Consider the following 21,734-nt stretch of genomic DNA (forward strand, 5'->3'; position numbering starts at 1 on the left):
CTCATGCTGTGTGCAGCATGAAATCAGATCACAGTTGCTCACAGAATGATGGAAAAAGGCCAATTATTGCCTGACTGAATAGTTTGTTTTACTACCACTAAAATTCTGTGACCTGTAGTATTACTATATTATACAGGTCTCGCCAAATCAACCAGGACTGAGATCTTTGAGATTGCCGCTTTAACCTTAGCACCAAGGCTGTGACTAAAAGATAAATCATCTAAGCATAATTTCCTGTTAAGGCATTAATTATTAAATTGATTTACTGAACATGTACTGTGGCATTCGGAGGTTGGCTAAAATTATCCAGAAACATTACCTAACTTAAAGAGACAGATTGTGTTAATAGAAAATCTTTGCTAGCCATTTAAATAAGATGCTAATTTTTGTATTTTATCTTGATTAGAGCCAACTGATGCTGCAAGTGAATGTTAGAGAAAGATACTATCTGCTTAGAGCTCCGTTGTGGATCTTTTTGCCAAGATGATCTTGCATATTCAATTAATTTTAGTAATTATGTGTTTTCATATTAACAATAGGTCAAATTACTATGTGTAATGTGAGAGGTTTTGCTGGTAGTAAAGAACCCACAGATAAAATTTTAGCCTTTTTTTGCTCATTGTTTTGGTTTTCTTAATGTTCAACCAATCATCAACCCTGCATAAAACCCATATTTTACCCTGTTTTAGCAAGTGTTTATAAACCTACTGTACGCTACCTTTCCAACACTAAGCAACAGACAGACCCAGTTAGAGACTAGCTGGTGAACCTAGTGGAGCTTTTAGTAGCTAAAAAGTTTGAAATTTTTCTCAGGAGTCGGTAGAGACCAAAACAGAGTGAACGCTGGATAGTGTGAATACTGTGAATATTGTTAAAAGGCAAGACACATGATGTGAAAATAGGGAACTATTTGATAACAACTTTACAAGACCATAATATGTTAAACCTGATGTATGTAATTGTGATGTTCAGCTTGTTTTGGAGTTATGTCATCTAAAGGCCACAAGACAAAATGATCAATGTTGCTTTAAATGAATTCTTTGCTCATTTTTGCAGGGGCAATTCTTCCATCATAAATAATGGTGTACTGAAGCTCTTGCTGGGATTTACTGAATTATATTATATAATATATATATAAATATTATATTATATATACACTACAGTCACAGAATGGACACTGCTACTTTGTTGAAAGAAAATTTTCTGACGTAATACCAGCAACCAAGAGTGGATGGAATTAGGACTGGTAAATTCCAATGCTAAAAATAAGAATTCATAATTCCTTGCATGTTGTATTAGACATATTGTCATCTCCAAATACAAATGGCTGCGTATAGAAGGATTTAATTTTGAATTAAATCATGTAGGATGTCAAAAAAGGAAACAGTATATACTTCAGTTGTCACTTTCAATTTGCCATGTGCCACGTGCAAAGGAGATAGAGAATAACCCAAAAACATGTATTTTCATTTAAATTAATAAAGTTATTACTTAAATTTAGAGAAAAAGGGAGGATGAGATGCTTTTCTCTGTTGTGGCCTTACTTTTTCTTTTGCCTGACATGATGAGTATATTTTTACATAAGAATCATGCATAGTGCAGCTTTAATGTAAAAACTTCAGGGAGATTATACAGAAATGAGCAGTCTGGCTTCATCTACAACTGCCCCAAAATACTATACTGGTAAAGAAATCAATATTAAAAATCCTCAATATTCAGACTTCCCAAGACAAGGTATCAGATTCCCTGACTTTCCCTTAATGTTCCAGAAATATTCTATGACCAGTGGGAACCAACAAGCGTCAGGCAATGAGCGGGAGACGAGTTGGTGGAAGCACCGAGGTTACTTCTAGATGAAAGAAGCTGAATGATAATAGAGCACAGGGTGGGTCCAGAGATGATTCATACCATTCTCCTCTTCTATTTGCTGTTCATTAACTTACTGTCTGCCATAATGGCCTGAGCTCAAATGAAAGGGGAGGGAAGACGAGAAGTTCAGGTTGGGCATCATTAGAATGAATGAAGATGGAGCGAAAGAAGAGGAGAGCCAGAGACGGTGGGAGGGTAGGAAAGAGTGCTGATTAGTGCAGCAGTTATCTACATCTTAATCAAGCTGAGTATTGCTCTCTTGCCCTGAAAAGGCCACACAGTGACAAAACACAGCACCATTTAGCATAACAATCTATCCAGCAGGAAAATCTATTGGAGCTGCTGGAGTTTATTGTCCACAACCTCTTGCTGAATAAATATTAAAGTTGACATGCAAGGTAAAGTAATTCTGATGGCAAAAAGAGCTAGTCAGGGTCAGTACAAAAATTGGGCCTTCAATTTTTACATATTTTGTTCATTGCTAAGCCGAGAGCACCACAAAGGAGCAGGCAAAGTCAGGTGCATTGGATAAAGAGAAAGGGAAGGTAGATAACACCTGAGTGGATGTGCATTTACAGAGGCATAACACGTAACATTTCAGTTATGGTAAAACTCTGGCAGAGATAAAAGCATCAGGCATTATGAATCCCTTTCTGCTTGTGCATAAGGGTCGAAAAAGATGGACACACGCAATTGGATTTGGAGAGCAGCTGCAATGTATTTCAATCTACGTCAGCACTAACCTTATAAAATTGGAAACTATTGAACTGATAGAGAGGATGGAAAAAAAAACCCATCCACTAAGACAGCACAGGAGCTGTGACTGATAGAGAAACACAGCAGGCCTGTCAAGATTTAGTAATTATTCTGAAAAATGGAAAATAAAGAGTGACAAAGAGGAATAGAGTGTGAAGAAAGGTAGAGGGGGAGGTGTTTGGGATTCTGAGTGAATCATACTGGCAAAAGCAAACAACTTACATTTTTTTTTACCAGTTCTCTACATTTATACATAGTGAATGTCCCTTGTAGAGCCTTAAGCTCTGACTTTCTGAACAAAATATTTTTAAATACTCTTTGAAATCTACAGAGTGACTTGGCCACAACAATTACATTATGTACAGTACTGGGAATGCCTTTAAGACCCATGTGTGTGTCCGCAGACCCGAACTCACGTCGATATTTTATTTTGTAAATGGGAATGTCATTATTTTTAGCAATACAGTAGCGTTCATATTTAATACCCTTCCGGCACCGCGTCAGTCCCTTAAGTGCATCCCTACAGCTCAGATAGTGTTGCCAGATGCATCATCATGTCATCAGTATCGCTAAATGCAACTCTGTAGAACATGATGGGTTCTTAAGGATTCTGGGTAGGAAGATGGTGACTTTGAGGTCATTTACTGCTGTGAAAAAGTAAGAAATGTTTGTCTTCAATTGCCTGTGCATCTACCATGAAGACACTTTGATTTTGTTCCATAAAACCTTTGAGAAATATTCACATGGAACATCCAATAAAGAATAAAACCTTCATGGGTCAGAAGAAGTGAGGCAATATATTTATAGCCATTATGGCAACTGAATGTCAGGACTTTCAGGAAATAGTGTCCGAAAAATACACTGTGCCTTCCCTACTAAAAACACCACATCCTGCTCGAGATCTTCACAGGTCTATTCAGGTCCCTGTTGTGCAGGATCTGATTACAGACTAGTCTTATCAGGTCCCGGTGGGATCCCATTGTATTACCATAGGTCTTGGATCTGTGGGTCAATATGTTTAATGCTCATGTGGATCCAAGGGAGCTGGCTATCAACTCTGATTACATTTACACAATATTATAATTATTGCAGGAGAAATTAGTTTGTTTTTATACTTTTTTAAAATGTAAAAAAAAGATAAAAAAAAACCCACTTGGTCACCTTAGGCTTGGTCACACTAGTCACACTAAACACCAAAATTTCAAAGCAATCCAATTAATTCCAATGGAATTACCTTGGTTAGTGGATTTGCTTGAGGGAGAGGCATAAATCTGCACAAATCTTACGGGTTGACTTCAACTTTATGGATTTTGACCTGTGAATTTGCACCATTAAGCAAGGGCAAGCTGTCTTCACAGTGCTGATCTTTGAGGGAACGTAGAGCCGGAGAGTCCAAAACGGGGGAGGCTAATGTAGCTGATTAGCTGTGTTGCACCAGCTACTTTTATTTAACCATTTTAAGTATATACTGCTCCACAGAAGTGATGATTTACAGACATATACGAGACAGGAGTCCATGGTACAAACAAGTCTTATGAATAAACTTTACCAAACGTATTGTCCTGTTGGTGATCAAGCTAATGAGCTTGCTGACTGACAGTTAGCAAGTAGTTAGCATGATCACTAGTGCGGGGGCTACTTATTCCAAATACTAAATCCTGCATTAAATTGATACAATTAAATTATTGATAGGATATTAACAAAAGTTTAAACTTTAAACTTTAAAGTTGGAACTACACAAACACTCAGTCCATGCATGATTGAACAGTGGTGTTAAAGAGTGAAGCTTCTTTCCTTACAAATGATCTTTGATTCTGCTCAGACACCGGGCTGCAGAGAGCACTTTAACCAGACAAGACAATTTTCATTTTGGCCTCTTAAGAAGTTACTCACGAGAATCGGAGCTTTGTGAATCTTGGTATTTGCCACCTTGGAAGTCAGAATTCAGAGACATTCACAATGATGTACCCAAATAAATTTTTCATTTACACACTTGAAGTTGCAGTGAAATGCTTTTGCTGTAGTCTCTTGTAAAGGGGAGCCTTGTCACAACACTAGCAGGGCGAGGTGGACAAAACACAGTAGAATACTGTAAACTAAGGATCTGCATTTGATCAGGTTTATTTTAGCTGATACCGATCTATTAAAATAGGCCTCGATGCCCTGATACCTACACTGAGGATCAGTATTGTTTCTTTCCCTTTTGAAATGCTGAACAGTGAATAAAATCCCAGTAAATGGGTAAATGGTAGAGTACAGAATAAAAAGAAAGAAGCTCGGGGAGTTTAGTGTTTTAGCTCGCCAGCTAGAGTAGTTGACCAACTTGCCCTGTGAGTTGTAACTACCTCCCCATTCTTCTAGAACCGAATATTTTCTCATGATGTGCAGATGAATCTCACTGCGCCACTTTCTGGTGAGACCAGACAAATGTGGCGTAAGTAGGCCGACATTAAAACAAGTTAAAAAAAATGTGTGTAGATTCTGAAAACGAAAATGAAGCCTGCATTACAAGTTCCTTTAAATGGTTTCTTGTGTTTTATATAATGTTCTGTAGTGTCTGGGAGGTTTTGGATTGGGACGGCACCGTCAGTGTGAATATCATTACTTTAAACTGTTGTTCATTTGTTTGTACTCAGACTGAAGCTGCAGATTGGTTTGGAGTGTCACTGCCATATACTCTTTTTGATAATACCTGACAGCAGCAGCTTCTGAATGATTTTTGAGGTTATTTGGGTTTTGTTTTTGTTTTTTAAGTATCCAATATAAAAAACAAGAAGTAACATACTTGGTGAGATAACGGATCTGCTTCGTAATGCCCACTATCTTACAAATACCAAGAACAGGATGCAAACAAAAACAGGTGCCACTGGGGAAAATGACTCCCTACAATGCATAACAAGCCCATACAAATAGGACTATCATTACTCCACCATCAGGGTCCGAGAAGCTCTAGAGACCCAAGTGAAATGACTGATGAAAATATGGGATTATGGGAGAAAGAGAGAGAGTGGAAAAAAGGGCGTGTGGGAGAGGAAGAGAGGACTGATGGAGCAGGTGGACTCTCATCCATCTTGTCCCTGCTGATGGATATATGAGTGGGGGCATTGGTCAGGCTGTCAGAAGCTGTGATGGATGAGTGATAAGTAGTGGAAAACATGTATATTCAAATGACAGTCATTCAAACTGCATGCAAAGGTATCACAACATGAGTGGACAAAGCTTAGAAAAGCCCTGACATTGAATGATTCTGCTACATTTAGGTCATCCAGTAAAAGCATACAATTAATCCATATGCGGAATTAAATAATTAACTCACTTGTTACCTTACGAGAACACGGACACCAAATCGTCCTTGTGCCCTTGTTCTATGATTAATGTCAAATCACTCAAAAAGCAGCAGGGAAGCAGTTTCTCAAGTTCTTGTAGGCACATTTTTATTATCTCTAAAATAATGAAAAACTGCACTTTGTTGTATTTATGTTATATTTATTTTGAAATTACTTACCTTATGTGTCTATTATTGTTTTATTTCCTGGCCTTGTTTTTTTTTTTTGCCAGTTATCTGTGTCACCTGTCTCATTAGTTAATTAGTCTTGAGTATATACAGTATATTGCCTTGTCCTCCCCCTTTTCAGTTGCCAGAGTGATATGTTTTCTTGCTGTGTGCTTTTCGTCTCGATTCCCTGTGGCTCCCTGTTTTACTTATGTTTTGGGCTTTCTCTGTTTATTGAACTTTGGATTCCTGCCTGTTAACTCCTGGATTTGTTTGGCTGTTTGAATGCCTTTGCTGGTTTTGGCCCTTGCCTCCCAGCATCCCATAAGCCTTTGTTTCCATTTCAGCTTGCCTTCTCCTGAGCCTATTCCAGGTTGTCTGCTCCACCCTGTCCTGCTCCCAGTTTTCCTGCTCTGCCTTGGCCCTGTGATAGATATCACAAGAGACAGATTTGAAAAAGAATCGTCTAAATCAAAGCAACAGAGGCTGAAATATCTGGATTTTTATCTAACTAATAGCATCTGTTTTTGTTAGACCCTACCTGCCTGGTTAATGTCCACGTTTCAAACACCACGGCCCAGTTTGAAACACTAATTGGTGTTAGACATTTGTCTCAAAGCCTAATAAGAGAAAATTCAAATGGCATCACTTTTACATCATCAGAGTTATTGTCTCCGACTTAAGGGGGAACGCAACCAATTTTACACACCAAAATGTGTTTCCAGGTGTTGGATGGTACTACTGCATATGTGGGTTGGGTTTCTCTTTATAATATTTTACTCTGTAAAGTGCCCTGAGATAATGTATGTTATGTTTTGGTGCTATATAAATAAAATTGAATTGAATGCAAAAAAGTTGTATAAAGCCTTTTGTGGATCTATAGGGAGCTCTATGAAGTCTGATGAGTAGAATTTGATAAATGAAATGGAGTGATATCACTTGAGTCACCATTGGTTGGGTCTAAAAGTTTGGAAATGAACAATATCTGGAGGTGTGGAGTTAGAAAGAAGTCAGTTTACCAGACCTCTGTAGCCCGATCCTCATCTCCGCCTGAGGATAGTTCTTCGAGGCTACATTAGCAACTAGCATAACACATCCGAACATCCAACCAAACTTTCGGCGGTTGGGTTGCATTGTGGGGGACGTAGGGGACAAGTTTTGCAAAGGAGTGAGTGAAATAAAGAAGACATTATATCTGGTTACGTTGAATTGATTTTGATCTAATAAAAAAACCTGTCCATTGTGAATCTGACTGTGTCATAGGAGTGCAATGCTAAATCAGTATAGTACGTACTATTATAAGACCACTTCCACAGGCTGCGTAGAACTAGCCATGAATGATAAAATTAAAATTTATGTGAGAAATGGGTGGAGTGACCCTTTAACAACTGGAATGGTAATAGCAACAGACTTCATGACTTCATGAATACCATGTGTATGAGTAACAAATGAATATAAAATAATAGTATGCATAATGCAAAGTGTACTCAGCAGAGCATCTTACTGCAAAAAATATAACTTGACATGGGTAGAGATATTCCAAAAATAGATCAGTGCATCACTGGTCAGAGTACATCATAGTAAATACATGTGGATTTCACTGATATGCATTTTGCTCATTGAAAATTCAAGTGTGCTCATGTTCAGCCACTGTGTTTTAGCCTAATACCCTATGTTGAGTACTTAGACTGGTCAAATTACCATCTTTGCATTATCCAAAGTAGTAGTAGTTCTCATTCCTAGATGCCTTTGGCTTTCATCATGTTCCAAAATTCGTCCATTTTAAGAATCCTATTCTATTCTATTTTTTAGAAAAAAAAAAAACTCTATAAAGGGGAGAACTGTGGATCAGTGTTTAGCACTTTCATGGTGCAGCAGGTCCTGGGTTTACACCCTACCCAAGTGGCTGCTGTCTTTTGTGTTCTACTAGGGTCTATACAGATTTTCTCTGGGTGCATCGATTTCATCCCAAAGGCATAAAACTCAGATGAGTTAGATATGCTAAATAGACTTGAGTCTTTCTGTGTGTCTTATCCCTGTGTTGGCTAGTGACCTATCCAGGGTGTACCCTCCCTCGTGCCCATTGCATTCTGGGAAAGACTTCAACTCTCTACAACCCCTGAACTGAGCCAGAACATTTTTGGAACAATTCCAGGAGAGAAACTGCACATTTAGTTCTACAAAAATCTCTCATTGGAAATTTAGTACTGAAGTACCCTCATTTTGTACTGAAGACCTTCCATTTATGAGGGCTAGACTTTTAGCACAAGGTTACATTGCTTCCGCCAAGGAGCTTTAGCTCATCTTCAGATGCCTCAAGCTGTTCCACTCAGTCTTAGTTCTCCACTTTACTGCAGTATTAGTCCAATCACATTGGCCACTAGTGGAGTTCAGAATGAAATATAAAACTTTCCTGTAAGCTAAGCTCCAGAAACAATTTTTAATTTGTTGTATCCACAAAATAGTCAGTCTGGTTGGCTGATCAGTGTCACCGGGATCTCCCCAGAGCCCAGCACAAAATACAGGAAGACCCTCAACTTCAGAAAGCTTTACATTTCACTATTAGCTCATCCAATGCAACTGATAGTTTGCATAACCTTCCCAAGACTCCCTCCTATTCCCTTACTTTTTTAACTATTGTTTTTAATCATGCTAGCTAGTGACAATACTTTCACAGCTATTGATTGTCATGAAATTTGGTACAGAAATCCATGTGCCCACAGCGTAATTGTAATGAATTTGGTCATCCCCTTCCATTTTATCTAGAGGCACCATCGGATCAAAATTTAGGGTACTTAAGGATCTTCGGTTTATGGCCAAATACATGGTAAACACAAGCCAATGACATCCCCAACAGTTGTGTGTTTAATGATAATTAAATGTCTGTATGCTAACACACCAAACTAAGCTCGTAAACATGGTAAACATAACATGGTTAACAGTCACTGTGAGCTCATTAACATGCTGTTGTTTGCTGTTGTTTTTACTTGTCAGTATAATATGTATTATTATTAGCAGTAACAGTAGTAAGTTTTCCCATCAGTCATTTTTTTGCAGTGTATCCTACATTTAACTGTTCTTTGTTTGTTCTCTTTCTCTCCTGCCCTCCCAGAGCAGTAGTTCGGTTTTAAACCTGCTGAGTTGATTAGGTGGACTGTTATCTACAGAGTAGGAATATATGCATGCGTTTCATCTCATCTGCCAGTCTGCTCTGTCTCAGCTGCCACAACAACCCCAGGCCAGGCACGTCTGGTGTGACAGGCCTGCCAGTAACTGCACTCTAATTACTGACTTGCATGTTTAAGTTTTGGGAAGTCTGGTGACCTTGTTAGGTCAAATAATTCATCTTCGTCAACAACAAAGACTCACACAGTCCTAATGGACTGGATTGACTTTATCAATTAAACCAGCCTGAGTTGGTCAGGTTAAGTCTATATAACTCACACAGGTGGTATTTGGAGGAACTATTATGGAGCCAGTGACCCAAGTGGTATTAGGAAGTCCCCTGTAATTTAGATTACTCATAAAAAGATCTTAATATTCTATTAGAGTAAGACCTGTAAATTACTTTGCCAATACTGGTAATTCGCCTTTTATAAATTCAATCCATATCCATATCTCCATCTGATCTCATCAAAAGGATTATGTTGCTCTGATTACATTATTTATTGAAAAGCTGATGAAAACTACACTGAATTTCTGTGGAAAAAAATACAGGTTTTGGCTGGATTATATACAAGAATACATAGAAAATGTTATGGTGGAAATAATTAATTGAATAACTGATGAATGGATCTTAGAAAGGTGATATGGCTAATATTGTAGCAAGCAATTGCCTATTTAAACATTCAGCAGACACAGAGCCACAATAACATTCATTTAGAGCCTTGTTCTGGCCACCTGATGAATGTAAATCCAGTATTCACTCTCCTTTTAGTTATGTTTTGGTATCCACCAGAGAAAAATATCTGGCTTTTTAGCTAGTCAACGCTGTCTGCTGGTTGGTGCTGAGCAGGTAGAGCACAGTGGGTTTCTTGCTAAAAACATCCGCCTGCTGCTGCTGGACACAAGGTTGATGAGAGTCATGAGACTGAACTAAAACAGTAAAGTTGCAGGTCATAAAACCATAACAATGAACTTAAAGACTATAAATCCTATAAATCAGCTGAGCTGAGGGAAATTGAGATGTCATTACCAGCTCAGTGAGAGGGGATCCATCAGTGGGACGAAAACAGGGAGAAGTTTTCAAACAGGTTGGTGGGCTGCGCACAGATTTACTAAGGACAGAGTGCAACCAAGATCACACGAGACCTCCTGACTTGTTTCGATTTTTCACCACTGGAAAATCACACATTCTATATGAATTAATAATAATCATACCTCTTTCATCAGAGGTATGAAAGTTATTTGTAAAGCAAAGATGACGGCAGTCCTGTGTATCATGCTGTGCAGTGTCAGAGTCCTCCCTCTGCTTGCGTGTCAGACTGCAGCAGTAAAACTACTTACTCTGACCCACTTTCCTGTGAATCATCCTGCCATATGCTGTGGGGTTGGTGTTGGTGTTGGCCATCCCTCTCCTTCACCAAAGTACCCCAAAAACATAATCTATGAGCACACGCTTCTCTAATCGAATACCTCTAACCAGGCCAGTAAACACAAATGCATGACAGAAGCGTGTTAAAGCCGAAAAACAACCTGGGAGAAAATATGGATCACATACTGAACAGGCAGCCGATTGAAGTTTGTCTGAGAGGCTACACAAAACAGAGAGATGTGGCAAACACACAATCAAAAGTTTCATTCTGTTGTTAAATTAACTTTGAAGTCAAGTCCAAGTCCTGTGCTTTCCCTGAGGTTCAATGCTGTTTTCTGTCGAAGTCTAACAGAGATCAAATAGCTAATCCTAATATACAAAGTCATAGGAGGGAGTCTTTAAATATTACTGGCGGAGCTAATAATTGTCGACACACAGCAGCAATACTGATAGAGCCAGCACTAGCAGACTGGGAAGGTGAGACTACTTAAAGCGTAACTTAACACTAAACTAACTTTTCTGATTGAATTAAACCTACAACAACTCTATCTATTGATCCCTAGCTATTGATCCCTTTCTGTAGTGGTTATCAAAACAGACTTTATTTTAATTTTCAAACTCTGGTCTAATTAATTTGCATCTAATGTTTGCATAACTAAATATTTACCGTACTGCAATGCATTCTCCGTCTTTTGCAGCGGACATCAGCTTGTGTGTTTGCACACTCATACTTGTCAGGCTATTGACTCTTATTTGCAAAGCCGCAAACATGTGGACAGGACAAGAGTATGAATGTGACCCTCTCCCACTCACAAGCCAAAGGTGCTTTAGATCCAAGAGTCATGAAAAATTAAAGGCCACAAGAAGTTTTACTGCTAATGATAATTGATATAAAGTTACACAAATGTGTCAGCAATGCAATTTTTTTCAAAGAAAACCCCTTTGTGAAATTTCATATATTGTAATGAAAGTAGTAATTGAAAGACGTGGGCACTAGAAGTGTAATACATCAACTGGTTGGCACTTTGGCAGTATCTGGGGAGAAAATAATGAGTTAAATTCTTTTAATATTAAGCATTTTTTTTTAAATCAGTTATTTTCATCTTATATAAACATTTTTTAAACTCAGGTATTTCACTAAATTTAATGGCAAAATCATTACAGGGTGCAAACCAAAGCCACATGATGATGTTATGATTAACCGTGTGAGAACTCTACAAATTAAAAGAGCCAAATCAGCAGCTGCAGCAGAGAAGAAGCGGCTGGTGAGTCTGCAGCATCATGGTCTGTGGCTGCTCAGTGTTTGAAAACTTGGAGGAGCGCAGTGTGTCCAGAGAGGCCCAGTGGACTGGTTATATTTTTGCGCTGAGAATGAACTAGCTGACAAGTTGGATTTGGAGCAGATTGTGGAGGACTCACAGAGTGATATTCAGACAGATGTGTGCAACAAATGACTGATTGTTGTAACTTGCTGTAGAGAGGAGAGCACCAACGACGGCTGCATTGCTTCGCAACGTAGTGTTTTGTCTGTTTGTCAGCTACAGCTGCTGTGGAGTTCGTCTCAACATTTTCTGCTGCTTTATCCTGCTGTTAATTCTATAAGAAGTGGCAGCCATTTGATTTATGTAGCTTAATATTGCTACTTAAAGTCTATGGACAACCGCCGTAGTGTCAGGGTGTTTCTATTGTTTTTACCACCCCATTTATATCAGTGAAGGTAGGCTAAATAACACACATCTCTCAGTATAATGTGGTGCAGCTCAACAGTACCACACACTGCATCCTACAAAATGATCATACAGTTGATTCAGTGACTCTCGAAAACACTTTTAAGAAAAACTGAACATTATAACCTTCACGAAGGGAGGATTTATCGCAGGACTGTTGTGTTAGACGGCATTAGTTTTAGCTAGGTGTACCTAATAAACTGCCAACTGAGTCTATATTTGTAATCATCAGTTGTATGCACAGGCTGCAAAGTGCCTGACTGGAAATATATGCGTTGGGAAAAATACCAGTGCTAATATGCCTGGTAACCTAAAGATGTTCTTTAATACAATAGTTTTATCATATATTATTTTTATCACCATATAACAGGAAAAAACACAGTGTTGCTAATGCCAGTAAGATGGCTAGCAAAACACAGTTAAAGACTATTGAAGCTTACAAAGACTAAACACACCGCACATATTGGTTTCCACCGACAAACAGATTTTTAAGTCTTGACAGCTAGAAAGGAGCACACACTCAATGGCTGAGTAAATGCAGACATAGTGTACATTGACTTTGATTATAGTTGTGCAACCGCAGAAATCCTGTGGGAACAAAAACTCTCATGTGTTTCTGTACCACAACAGAACTGTTCGCCTGGCTCATCTATACAGTAATCCACAGAAAGGGGAAGAGAAACGGAGGAAACACACTGATTTGAATGAGATGGTGGCTGAGGAGATGAAAGCATCACAGGCTAAACTCTACAGAGAGCCGGAGGTGAATTAAATTCTTCAGACCATCGTGAAGTTTCGGTGAACTATGGCTCTGCACTAAAACCTGATAAAGTGGACTATAAAATAATTATAAAATAAAATAATAAATTAAATAATGGCATTTCTCTCACTCACAACACATTGCACTTGTTTTTGTTTTTATGTTTAATGTAACTGTAATGAGAATGATTGATAGCCGAAATCAGAAGACAAACTATCCTTCAACACCACACTGTATGATTTCATCTCTGCACTGTCAACACCAGCTTTATGATGTCATGCCCAGATCTTATTTCTAGTTGGCTGAGGAGCCGACAGCTGACTCTTCACTCACTGACGTTTATCTTAAATTTTGTGTCAGGACGGTGGTTTGAAACACTGCAAGGACTAAACAGATCAATATTACGGGACATCCCTGACAGAGCATGACAAAGGAGAGCAGAAACAAAACATATCTGACGCATCTGTGTCATTATGCAGGTCAGTTTTCACGAAACAAAAACGCAAAACGAAGAATCCACGTACAGGTAAGGATGCTGATTATACCTAAAGTTCTGATACCACCCAGTCTTTTTTGTTTGTTTGTTGGTCTCTGAATATGAACACTGGTATCAAAGAAAAAAAGAAATGCTGAAGATATTGCAAATCATCCGATGCCGTTAAAAAGTATATGTTAATGATGCATTAGTGTCATAAACAATGACACATTCCTCTACCCTGTATGATAGCACATCGCCAGGCTTTAACCATAAAAGTAATCTGTGTTGTATTGGTATTGGTGATTCTGAACTGGTAGAATATGGTATTGGATTGAAAATTTTGTAGTATTGACCCCCCCCCCATTCTACAATATCTGTAAAACATAGTACTTGTTATTAGTGGGTCTGAAATTGCTGTTATTTTTTTTTTTTTAAATAAAAAGGAGAAATAGAAAAAACAAAACAATATTCTGTGACATGACCAACCTGCAGAACATTGCGACTAGTCAACATGAGTAGTCTTGAACTCCCTGTTGGTCTTAGGTAACATGGCTTTTGCCTCTGTTAATCATAGCCAAAAAGACCCAACACCAGCAGCAGAACCAGCACTGGATTGCAGACAGCTTCACACACAGATACACACACTCTAGTGATGAGATGTCAAACATCTGCTATCAAACACGGGATATTAAAGTCATGTGCAGACAGAGATTTAGCAACTGGTTGGCTGGCTCTGGAGAATGTGGTTAGTCTCTCTAGAGTGAAGTACAGCTGCCATCCAAGAGCCCGCTGTTTGTTGTTCTACCTAACACTCCCAGTGATTAGGCAGATTCAGAGCTGCCAATATCATACACACACATACCTCAACACTCACACATTCCCACCAACTTGCCAGTTTGTCAGATTTCCTCATCGGGTGGATCAGAACTAGGGAAAGATATTCTTCATGAACACAAGAAGAAGAGAGACAGAAACTAAAGTAGAAAATCTGCCTGAAGTTCAGAAGGGACACAGATTGTCACAAAGGCATTTGGAGCTCGTTTAGCAACAGAAATATGATTAAAAGCTTTGAAAGCACGTCTTCTGCCGAACTCAGAATTCGACTTAACGAGACGCCATTACTAAATATCCCTTTTTGTGGAAACCACCACCTGGCACTGATGTTCGCAATGCTATTCTGCACACACCTGACTTCAAAGCGTGAGCACAAAAGCAGGAGAGAGTCCTAGGTCCCGAAATGTGAGGGAAACCACTGATTTCACAGTGCTAATAGATCCCCTGTGATAAGGACAAAAGACGTCTAATCATGTTCCATAAGCATTATTTATAAATGTGTGGGGAAACACTTCACGGAGAGAGTGAGGACTCCGAAATCACTTTTTTTTTTTTTTTACATCTCCGGCTCCAAAGTGATTAAATTCATTAAAATCTCTTCAAGTAATTGCAGCTTATCTATGGCAGGGTAAATATTCAATTAATACTGTCTTTTTAATAACTATGATTCCTTTAACCCACCACGCATAGCCTTGCATTTCTCCTCGCTGTTAATTAAATTTTCTCTTTGGAGGTCAATTCAATTTCCTTTGACTATTTATTGCCCAGAATACAGGGCAGAACAAAAAAATTACTTAAAGATGAGTTCATCTTCCCTATGCAGTTTTTTTTTAATGTGTGTGTGTGTGTGTGTGTGTGTGTGTGTGCGTGTGTTGTAAGGCATGGGAAGGGTTAATCTTTGCTTTCGTCCCGGGCAGAAAGTGGGCTTAAGCTCTCTCTGTGTCGAGGTGGCCAGCCGAGCTACGGCGAGTCAAAGCGGAAGCTCTTTACCGAGCTCTGTAGCGTGTTTGGCCAAGGCTGACTGGCTGCCAAACAGCGAAAGACAGACCGGGGATGAATCAGCACTGACAAGGTGAAGCCAGCTTCGTGTTCAGCTGCTGACAGCTCAGGTGCTCAGAGAGATGGAGACACAACAGATTACATTTAGGCCACTGCAGCGTGAGAGAGAGAGAGGAAGGAGGGGGAGATTAAGCATGAGAAAGAAAGAGTCGTTTGGCTTTTGGACTAAAAATCTCGAGATATCTCGACATATTTATGATTGAGTTCCTGGTCTTTTTTTTTTTAATTGTTTTTTACATCTCCGGCTCCAAAGTGATTAAATTCATTAAAATCTCTTCAAGTAATTGCAGCTTATCTATGGCAGGGTAAATATTCAATTAATACTGTCTTTTAATAACTATGATTCCTTTAACCCACCACGCATAGCCTTGCATTTCTCCTCGCTGTTAATTAAATTTTCTCTTTGGAGGTCAATTCAATTTCCTTTGACTATTTATTGCCCAGAATACAGGGCAGAACAAAAAATTACTTAAAGATGAGTTCATCTTCCTATGCAGTTTTTTTTAATGTGTGTGTGTGTGTGTGTGTGTGTGTGTGTGTTGTGTTGTAAGGCATGGGAAGGGTTAATCTTTGCTTTCGTCCCGGGCAGAAAGTGGGCTTAAGCTCTCTCTGTGTCGAGGTGGCCAGCCGAGCTACGGCGAGTCAAAGCGGAAGCTCTTTACCGAGCTCTGTAGCGTGTTTGGCCAAGGCTGACTGGCTGCCAAACAGCGAAAGACAGACCGGGGATGAATCAGCACTGACAAGGTGAAGCCAGCTTCGTGTTCAGCTGCTGACAGCTCAGGTGCTCAGAGAGATGGAGACACAACAGATTACATTTAGGCCACTGCAGCGTGAGAGAGAGAGAGGAAGGAGGGGGAGATTAAGCATGAGAAAGAAAGAGTCGTTTGGCTTTTGGACTAAAAATCTCGAGATATCTCGACATATTTATGATTGAGTTCCTGGTCTTTTTTTTTTTAATTGTTTTTTTTTACTTTGTTACCTGTAACATCTACAACACCGATCCCATCTAGTGAATTTTCACATTTTCAGAATTACTAATTGGCACCCTAATTAGCTGTCAGATTCATAAATATTAACACAGTCAGCTCAAACCAACCTTGAGTGATTGAAAGCTAATTTTCAGTTATTCCCTTTCCACCTATGCTGGGACTGTCCTCCAAGGAAAAACAACATCATTTAATTGTGAAAATGTCTAAACATGAGATTTGACATTTTGTCCATTTTTTAAGCCAAGTAAAAAATGTATTTATATAGCCCAAAATCACAAATTTGCCTCAAGGGGTTACAGGAAAAAAAGGAAGAAACCCCAGGAAGAGCAAGAGAGGAGGGTCCCTATTCCAGGACGGTCAGACATGCAATAGATCTCGTGTGTATAATTAGGACTTTTGTCTGGCAGGAGCAAAGGTGGAAGTAGTCTGACGTAATATAGCCTCAAAATCCACATAGAGAGGAAGCCTGAATAACAAAGTGTCAGACTCTGACATGAGAGACCACTGTCTTTTTCCAGAGTTACAGAGAGTCAGAATTGGTTGCTTTTAACCATGAGGACGAAGATTCTCTTATAATAACTTTTAAACCTAATCAGGTCATTTTTCTGCCTTAACCTGACCAAACCTTAAACACAGCGGTGTCAATGCGTGTATGAATAATTTTACATACCGCACATAAAAGGTCACAAGACAAACACGACAAAATTGGTCACTTGTTCGTATTTTCAAAAATGATACATATAAGAGTATGAGCGTCCTCTGATTATTCTGATAAGTTTGGAAGTTTGGTTAAGTATAGAAAACCAATAGCAAGTTTCCACATGCATAATTAGCTCTGCTTTGCCAGGTTTTGCTAAACCTAGCGCTGTTTTGTGGCAGATTCTAGTGGGACCAACTTGTGGCCGTTGGTGCTGTTGGTCCTCCAACCTAAAGGACCACATAGGTCATGTGTCCCTAACCTTATGATACCCGCCATAGGAGAGTCTCCTGAAATAATGGCCCTAAGGCTGCAGGTGTACCTTTGTTGTCATGGTTACAATAATAAATAGGTGGTTAAGGTAATAAAATGGTGATTGGTTTCACGTGGGAAACAAACAGCGATCTCCCGTGTGAAAGTCCTGTGTTTTGTCAATCCATCCACCCCAACCCTCTTCCTAATGTGGACTTTGTCGCTCTGTATACTATGTCACTTGACTTCCTCCTTTGCGCCCATCATAATTATTATGGCCGCTACTGGTCACCTAACAATATAACATAACTATGGGTGTAATCGGCTACTTGTACAGATGACCTATTTACAGGACAATCTCTTAACAAAGATAATACCCATAATTTTGGGGTATTTTACCTTTCTTAGTGTGATAGTGTAAAGTAGAAAAATGGACAGGTGATGTGGGGAGAGAAAGGGGATGACATGCAACAAAAGTTTCTGGCCAGATTCAAACCAGGGGTGTTGTGGTTACAGAACCTTATGCTACCTTGATCTCCATTTTCTGCTAAATTGAGTGGCTCAATGCCAAAGTTGTATTTTTAAATGCCTTGCTGCTTTCTGCTCTCTGTATTCTATCTGTACGGAATCTCTGTGGTTTGGAGTTTACTTCTACTCTTACAAATCGCTTTTTACCATATTAGTCTCATTTGTTTAGTGATCACTCTCCTACAGCTGTATCAGAGATAAATTGGCTGTGTTAAGATATTGCTAATGCAAACCAAACACTTCCTGCTGCAACTGTTTCACAATAAAAGCTTTCCACTGGTGAACAAGCAGGAGGCTTTTTTTTGTGGAGCAATAAAAGGAAAGAAATGGAATGTATTTGCCACTTAGATTAACACAGCTTTGCTAGTGGTGCTATTACTCAATAAAAACTGGTCTAAGAAACAAGTTGCAAATATATTTGGCTTAATTTGGTCATTGGATCAGTAAATATTGTAGGAATTAATGAATTAAAAAGATATAGCCACAGTGAGCTTTTTTTTTGAAAGAAGAAATTACTGAGGTTTGTGCAAACAAGCACACCTCCAACAAGTCATCACCAAGAAACCAGCAAGAGGTAACTTGTCAAGAAAACGTCAACAAAGATCTTGTTGGGTGTTTGAGGAAATGACAAACCTGCTGCTTTTTCGGAGAGAGAAGTTTCAAGGCGGCACATCTCCTACTATTTGAGTCTTTTCTCTCTAGCTCTCATTCAGCTTCTGTATTTTCATTATGATTCATCCTAATAATAATGAAATTGTGCCATTGTGAGTGATATCCTTGCTGCGGAAACATTGCAGAATGGCTGCTCTCAGAGTGGAGTTCTTGAAGGAGCAGCAGGGGACCCCTTGCAAAACGAAGAATTGCTAACTTAAATTTTTATTTCAAGCAGAAGTTATTACAAAGAGACAATGTATGAGTGACTGTTCAAATCACAGGTTTCCCTACCAATACTATTATATTCTCATACAGGAGTGTAGACAGATCTACAATTCATTTAAATGACTTAAATCCTCCAATAAGGGGTCCAAGGACATAAAATTGGTCTATTTTGGAATCTAGATGAAGACATTAGAACACTTTTACCATAGGTGGTAATCTGCAATGCATCCTGTACACACTATCATTGCCCAAGGCTAACCCTGTGCTCACTGATGGCATGTAAACATAAACTAATCATAACATTAAACCCACCATGCAACTGTGCACTTTTGAAATCAGCCCATCTGTGAGGGCTTCCCAATTAGCTGCTGTCATATGGCACAGGATGGAACAGATTTCTGATACACACTGTCCTTGGTACACCACTGTACAGGAGTAAATAATAGATAATATGCTTGAGTAATCCGCTGTTAGGCTGCAGGATTTCATCCGTAAAACCCTTAAAATAAAGTTATGGCTCTTCTTGAACCATTGTGCGTCCTTGAATAGGTGAATTGTTCTGTATTTTATCTCCAGGAGAGTGTTTGTTAGACAAATAGCTCACATTGTCCGCCAACACAAACACCAGTCAGGAGCATCAGTTGAGGAAACACACCGTATCAAACTAAAATAGAACTTAAACAACAACCAACACGATAGTGACAAGCACTAGAGCAGTACAGAGCAACATCTTAGAAATGTAACCAGCGGACTCAACAAAGCCCCAGGATCCATCAAGCAGACAGCGGAAAATAGTGTGTGTATGCATTTGTTTGTCTTTACCTTGCGTCCACCTGTGTTCAGCTTAATGGGCGTGAGGAAGGGGTCAAAGATCATGTGGCTGGTCTCGATGTTGACTGGTGACTGCCTCTTCCCGACCGAGCACAGGTTCCAGGCCGAGTTTACCAGCCCCCAGAACGACGGCACTACAACACAGAAAAAGAGAGGGGTGTTCAAAAGGCACCGAAGAGATAGGAGGGCATTCCACTGAGAGATCACACAGTTGGGTAGACTTTTTTTGATTGAGACCTGCCCAGCTAACAGTGGGTGAATTGTTATTAGCATGGTTCAGCTGATGAGGGTATTTGATGGCTTGAGCAATGTTATGGGATTGAACCTGCTGATTGCACCTAAATGATACATCCTTTAATATTTAAAATCTTTTTTAATTTAAAGAATTTACAAAGATCTCTCACAGTATTTTATTGTTGTCGTGACATGATCATCATACCAATTTTCTTGGGATTTTTTTAGTGTTCTGTAACTTAAAATAAAATGGAACCAGGTTAGTAGAATATCTCCATTTGGTCTACTACAGTATATGGCCATACTAATACTGTATCACCCCGAATACATACTGTGTCCATAATTAATAGTGCTCAAACCCTGTGCAGGAGAGCAGTTAGAACACGGAGCAACACATGCAGACACAAATGCACATACTATACATACCACACACGGAAATGTTATACAAACGTGTCAATTGTAAGTGAGAGAAATGCAAATAAATACATAAATATCAAAAAGGAAAAGTCCCTTATAAAAAACTCATTACATCACTCTCCTCAACTCCCCAGCAACAACATCCGTTTGGTCCAATGAGAGCAGTTCACTCTCTTTTGTATGGGCGCCCTTTATACACAAAACAAAACACCCTTTGTATGATAAAAGCAAAGGCAAAAATCCTACATTAAACTTACACCTGAAAACTTACACCCCATTAAAACGTTCCCAACCACAGAAGGACCCAGAGTTGGCGATTACACATATAACCTCAGTTATAGGGAGGAAATACATACCTCTAAATACTGCCTCTCAGATACATACAGTATATCTAGCTTGGAGATTTGAGCACCATTCGAAGAAGTATTCAGATCCTGAACTATCTGTTGTTGAATTAATTAATTAAAAGTATAAACTCCATCAAAGTAAAAGTCTTGCAATCAAACTTTTACCTGAATAAATATCATTTTACCAGTGGAATATACTTTAGTATTGAAAGTGAAAATACTCATTATGGGGAACAGGGACTTCTAAGTAATATAGTTGGATTATTATAACTCAAATTATAAAATCAGGAAAAAGCAAGAAAACAGATGAGCTGTTTAAAAATGTGCACTGATTTGGGTTCTCTGATACTTAAGAAAGAAACAAGTGGAATAGTACAGGAAAAGTGTAATATTTTCCTCTAAAATGAAGTAGAATTTAATGTAATTGTACGCAAGCACAAACTATTAATTAAATATGAATTCTACCACTGTCTCATTTACCTACTTCCTGGATACCTATTGCAGGCTACACACACCTGACCTCTAAAGGGATACTCCACCAATTAAGTATTAAAATTGCATGAAGTTGAAAGACTCAAAGGACACAGAACAGTTAAAGCATTAAAAGCATTGGCAGCCAAAATATCCTGGTTTGCAGTTCCCAACAAAAAAAGGGATCTGATTTCCCATAATTCAGCTTGATTATATCTTCGTCAAACGTTAACCTCTCTCTGTCCCCCAGTTCAAAATTCAGTAGCCCAGATGACATCACTATGACATCCTGAAGGGTTTATTAGCTTCTCCAGAACCATATAAGACATAAACATTTCCCAGACTGGTTTCAGTCTCTATGGTGAGTAACTTGATTTGATGTGGAAAATTGGTGGAGTGCCCCTTTAAGGAATTCCCCCAAACACCTTAAAACCATCTAAATATCTAATCAAACTACATTACGTCAATTTTATCAAACCAAATGGACCATAATTCTTTTTTAACAGGAGAAAAATTTGCACCAAGCTAACACTCCTGTCTGTTTCTTAACATTAGCATTAACTCCATTAAGCTGACATC

The 21,734-nt window shown here is 38.9% G+C and overlaps 1 protein-coding gene across 1 annotated transcript in view; it reads right to left on the minus strand.

The window, feature by feature from the left end:
- Positions 1-21,734, minus strand: part of ca10a (carbonic anhydrase Xa) — a 251,524-nt gene that overhangs the window by 127,504 nt on the left and 102,286 nt on the right. The window contains exon 3 of the mRNA XM_040135518.1: positions 19,678-19,820. Within this exon, the coding sequence (XP_039991452.1) occupies positions 19,678-19,820 (143 nt within the window). The remainder of the gene's footprint in view (positions 1-19,677; positions 19,821-21,734) is intronic.

Source organism: Xiphias gladius, chromosome 9, assembly GCF_016859285.1.
Source record: "Xiphias gladius isolate SHS-SW01 ecotype Sanya breed wild chromosome 9, ASM1685928v1, whole genome shotgun sequence".
In the NCBI taxonomy this organism is placed as follows: domain Eukaryota; kingdom Metazoa; phylum Chordata; class Actinopteri; order Istiophoriformes; family Xiphiidae; genus Xiphias; species Xiphias gladius.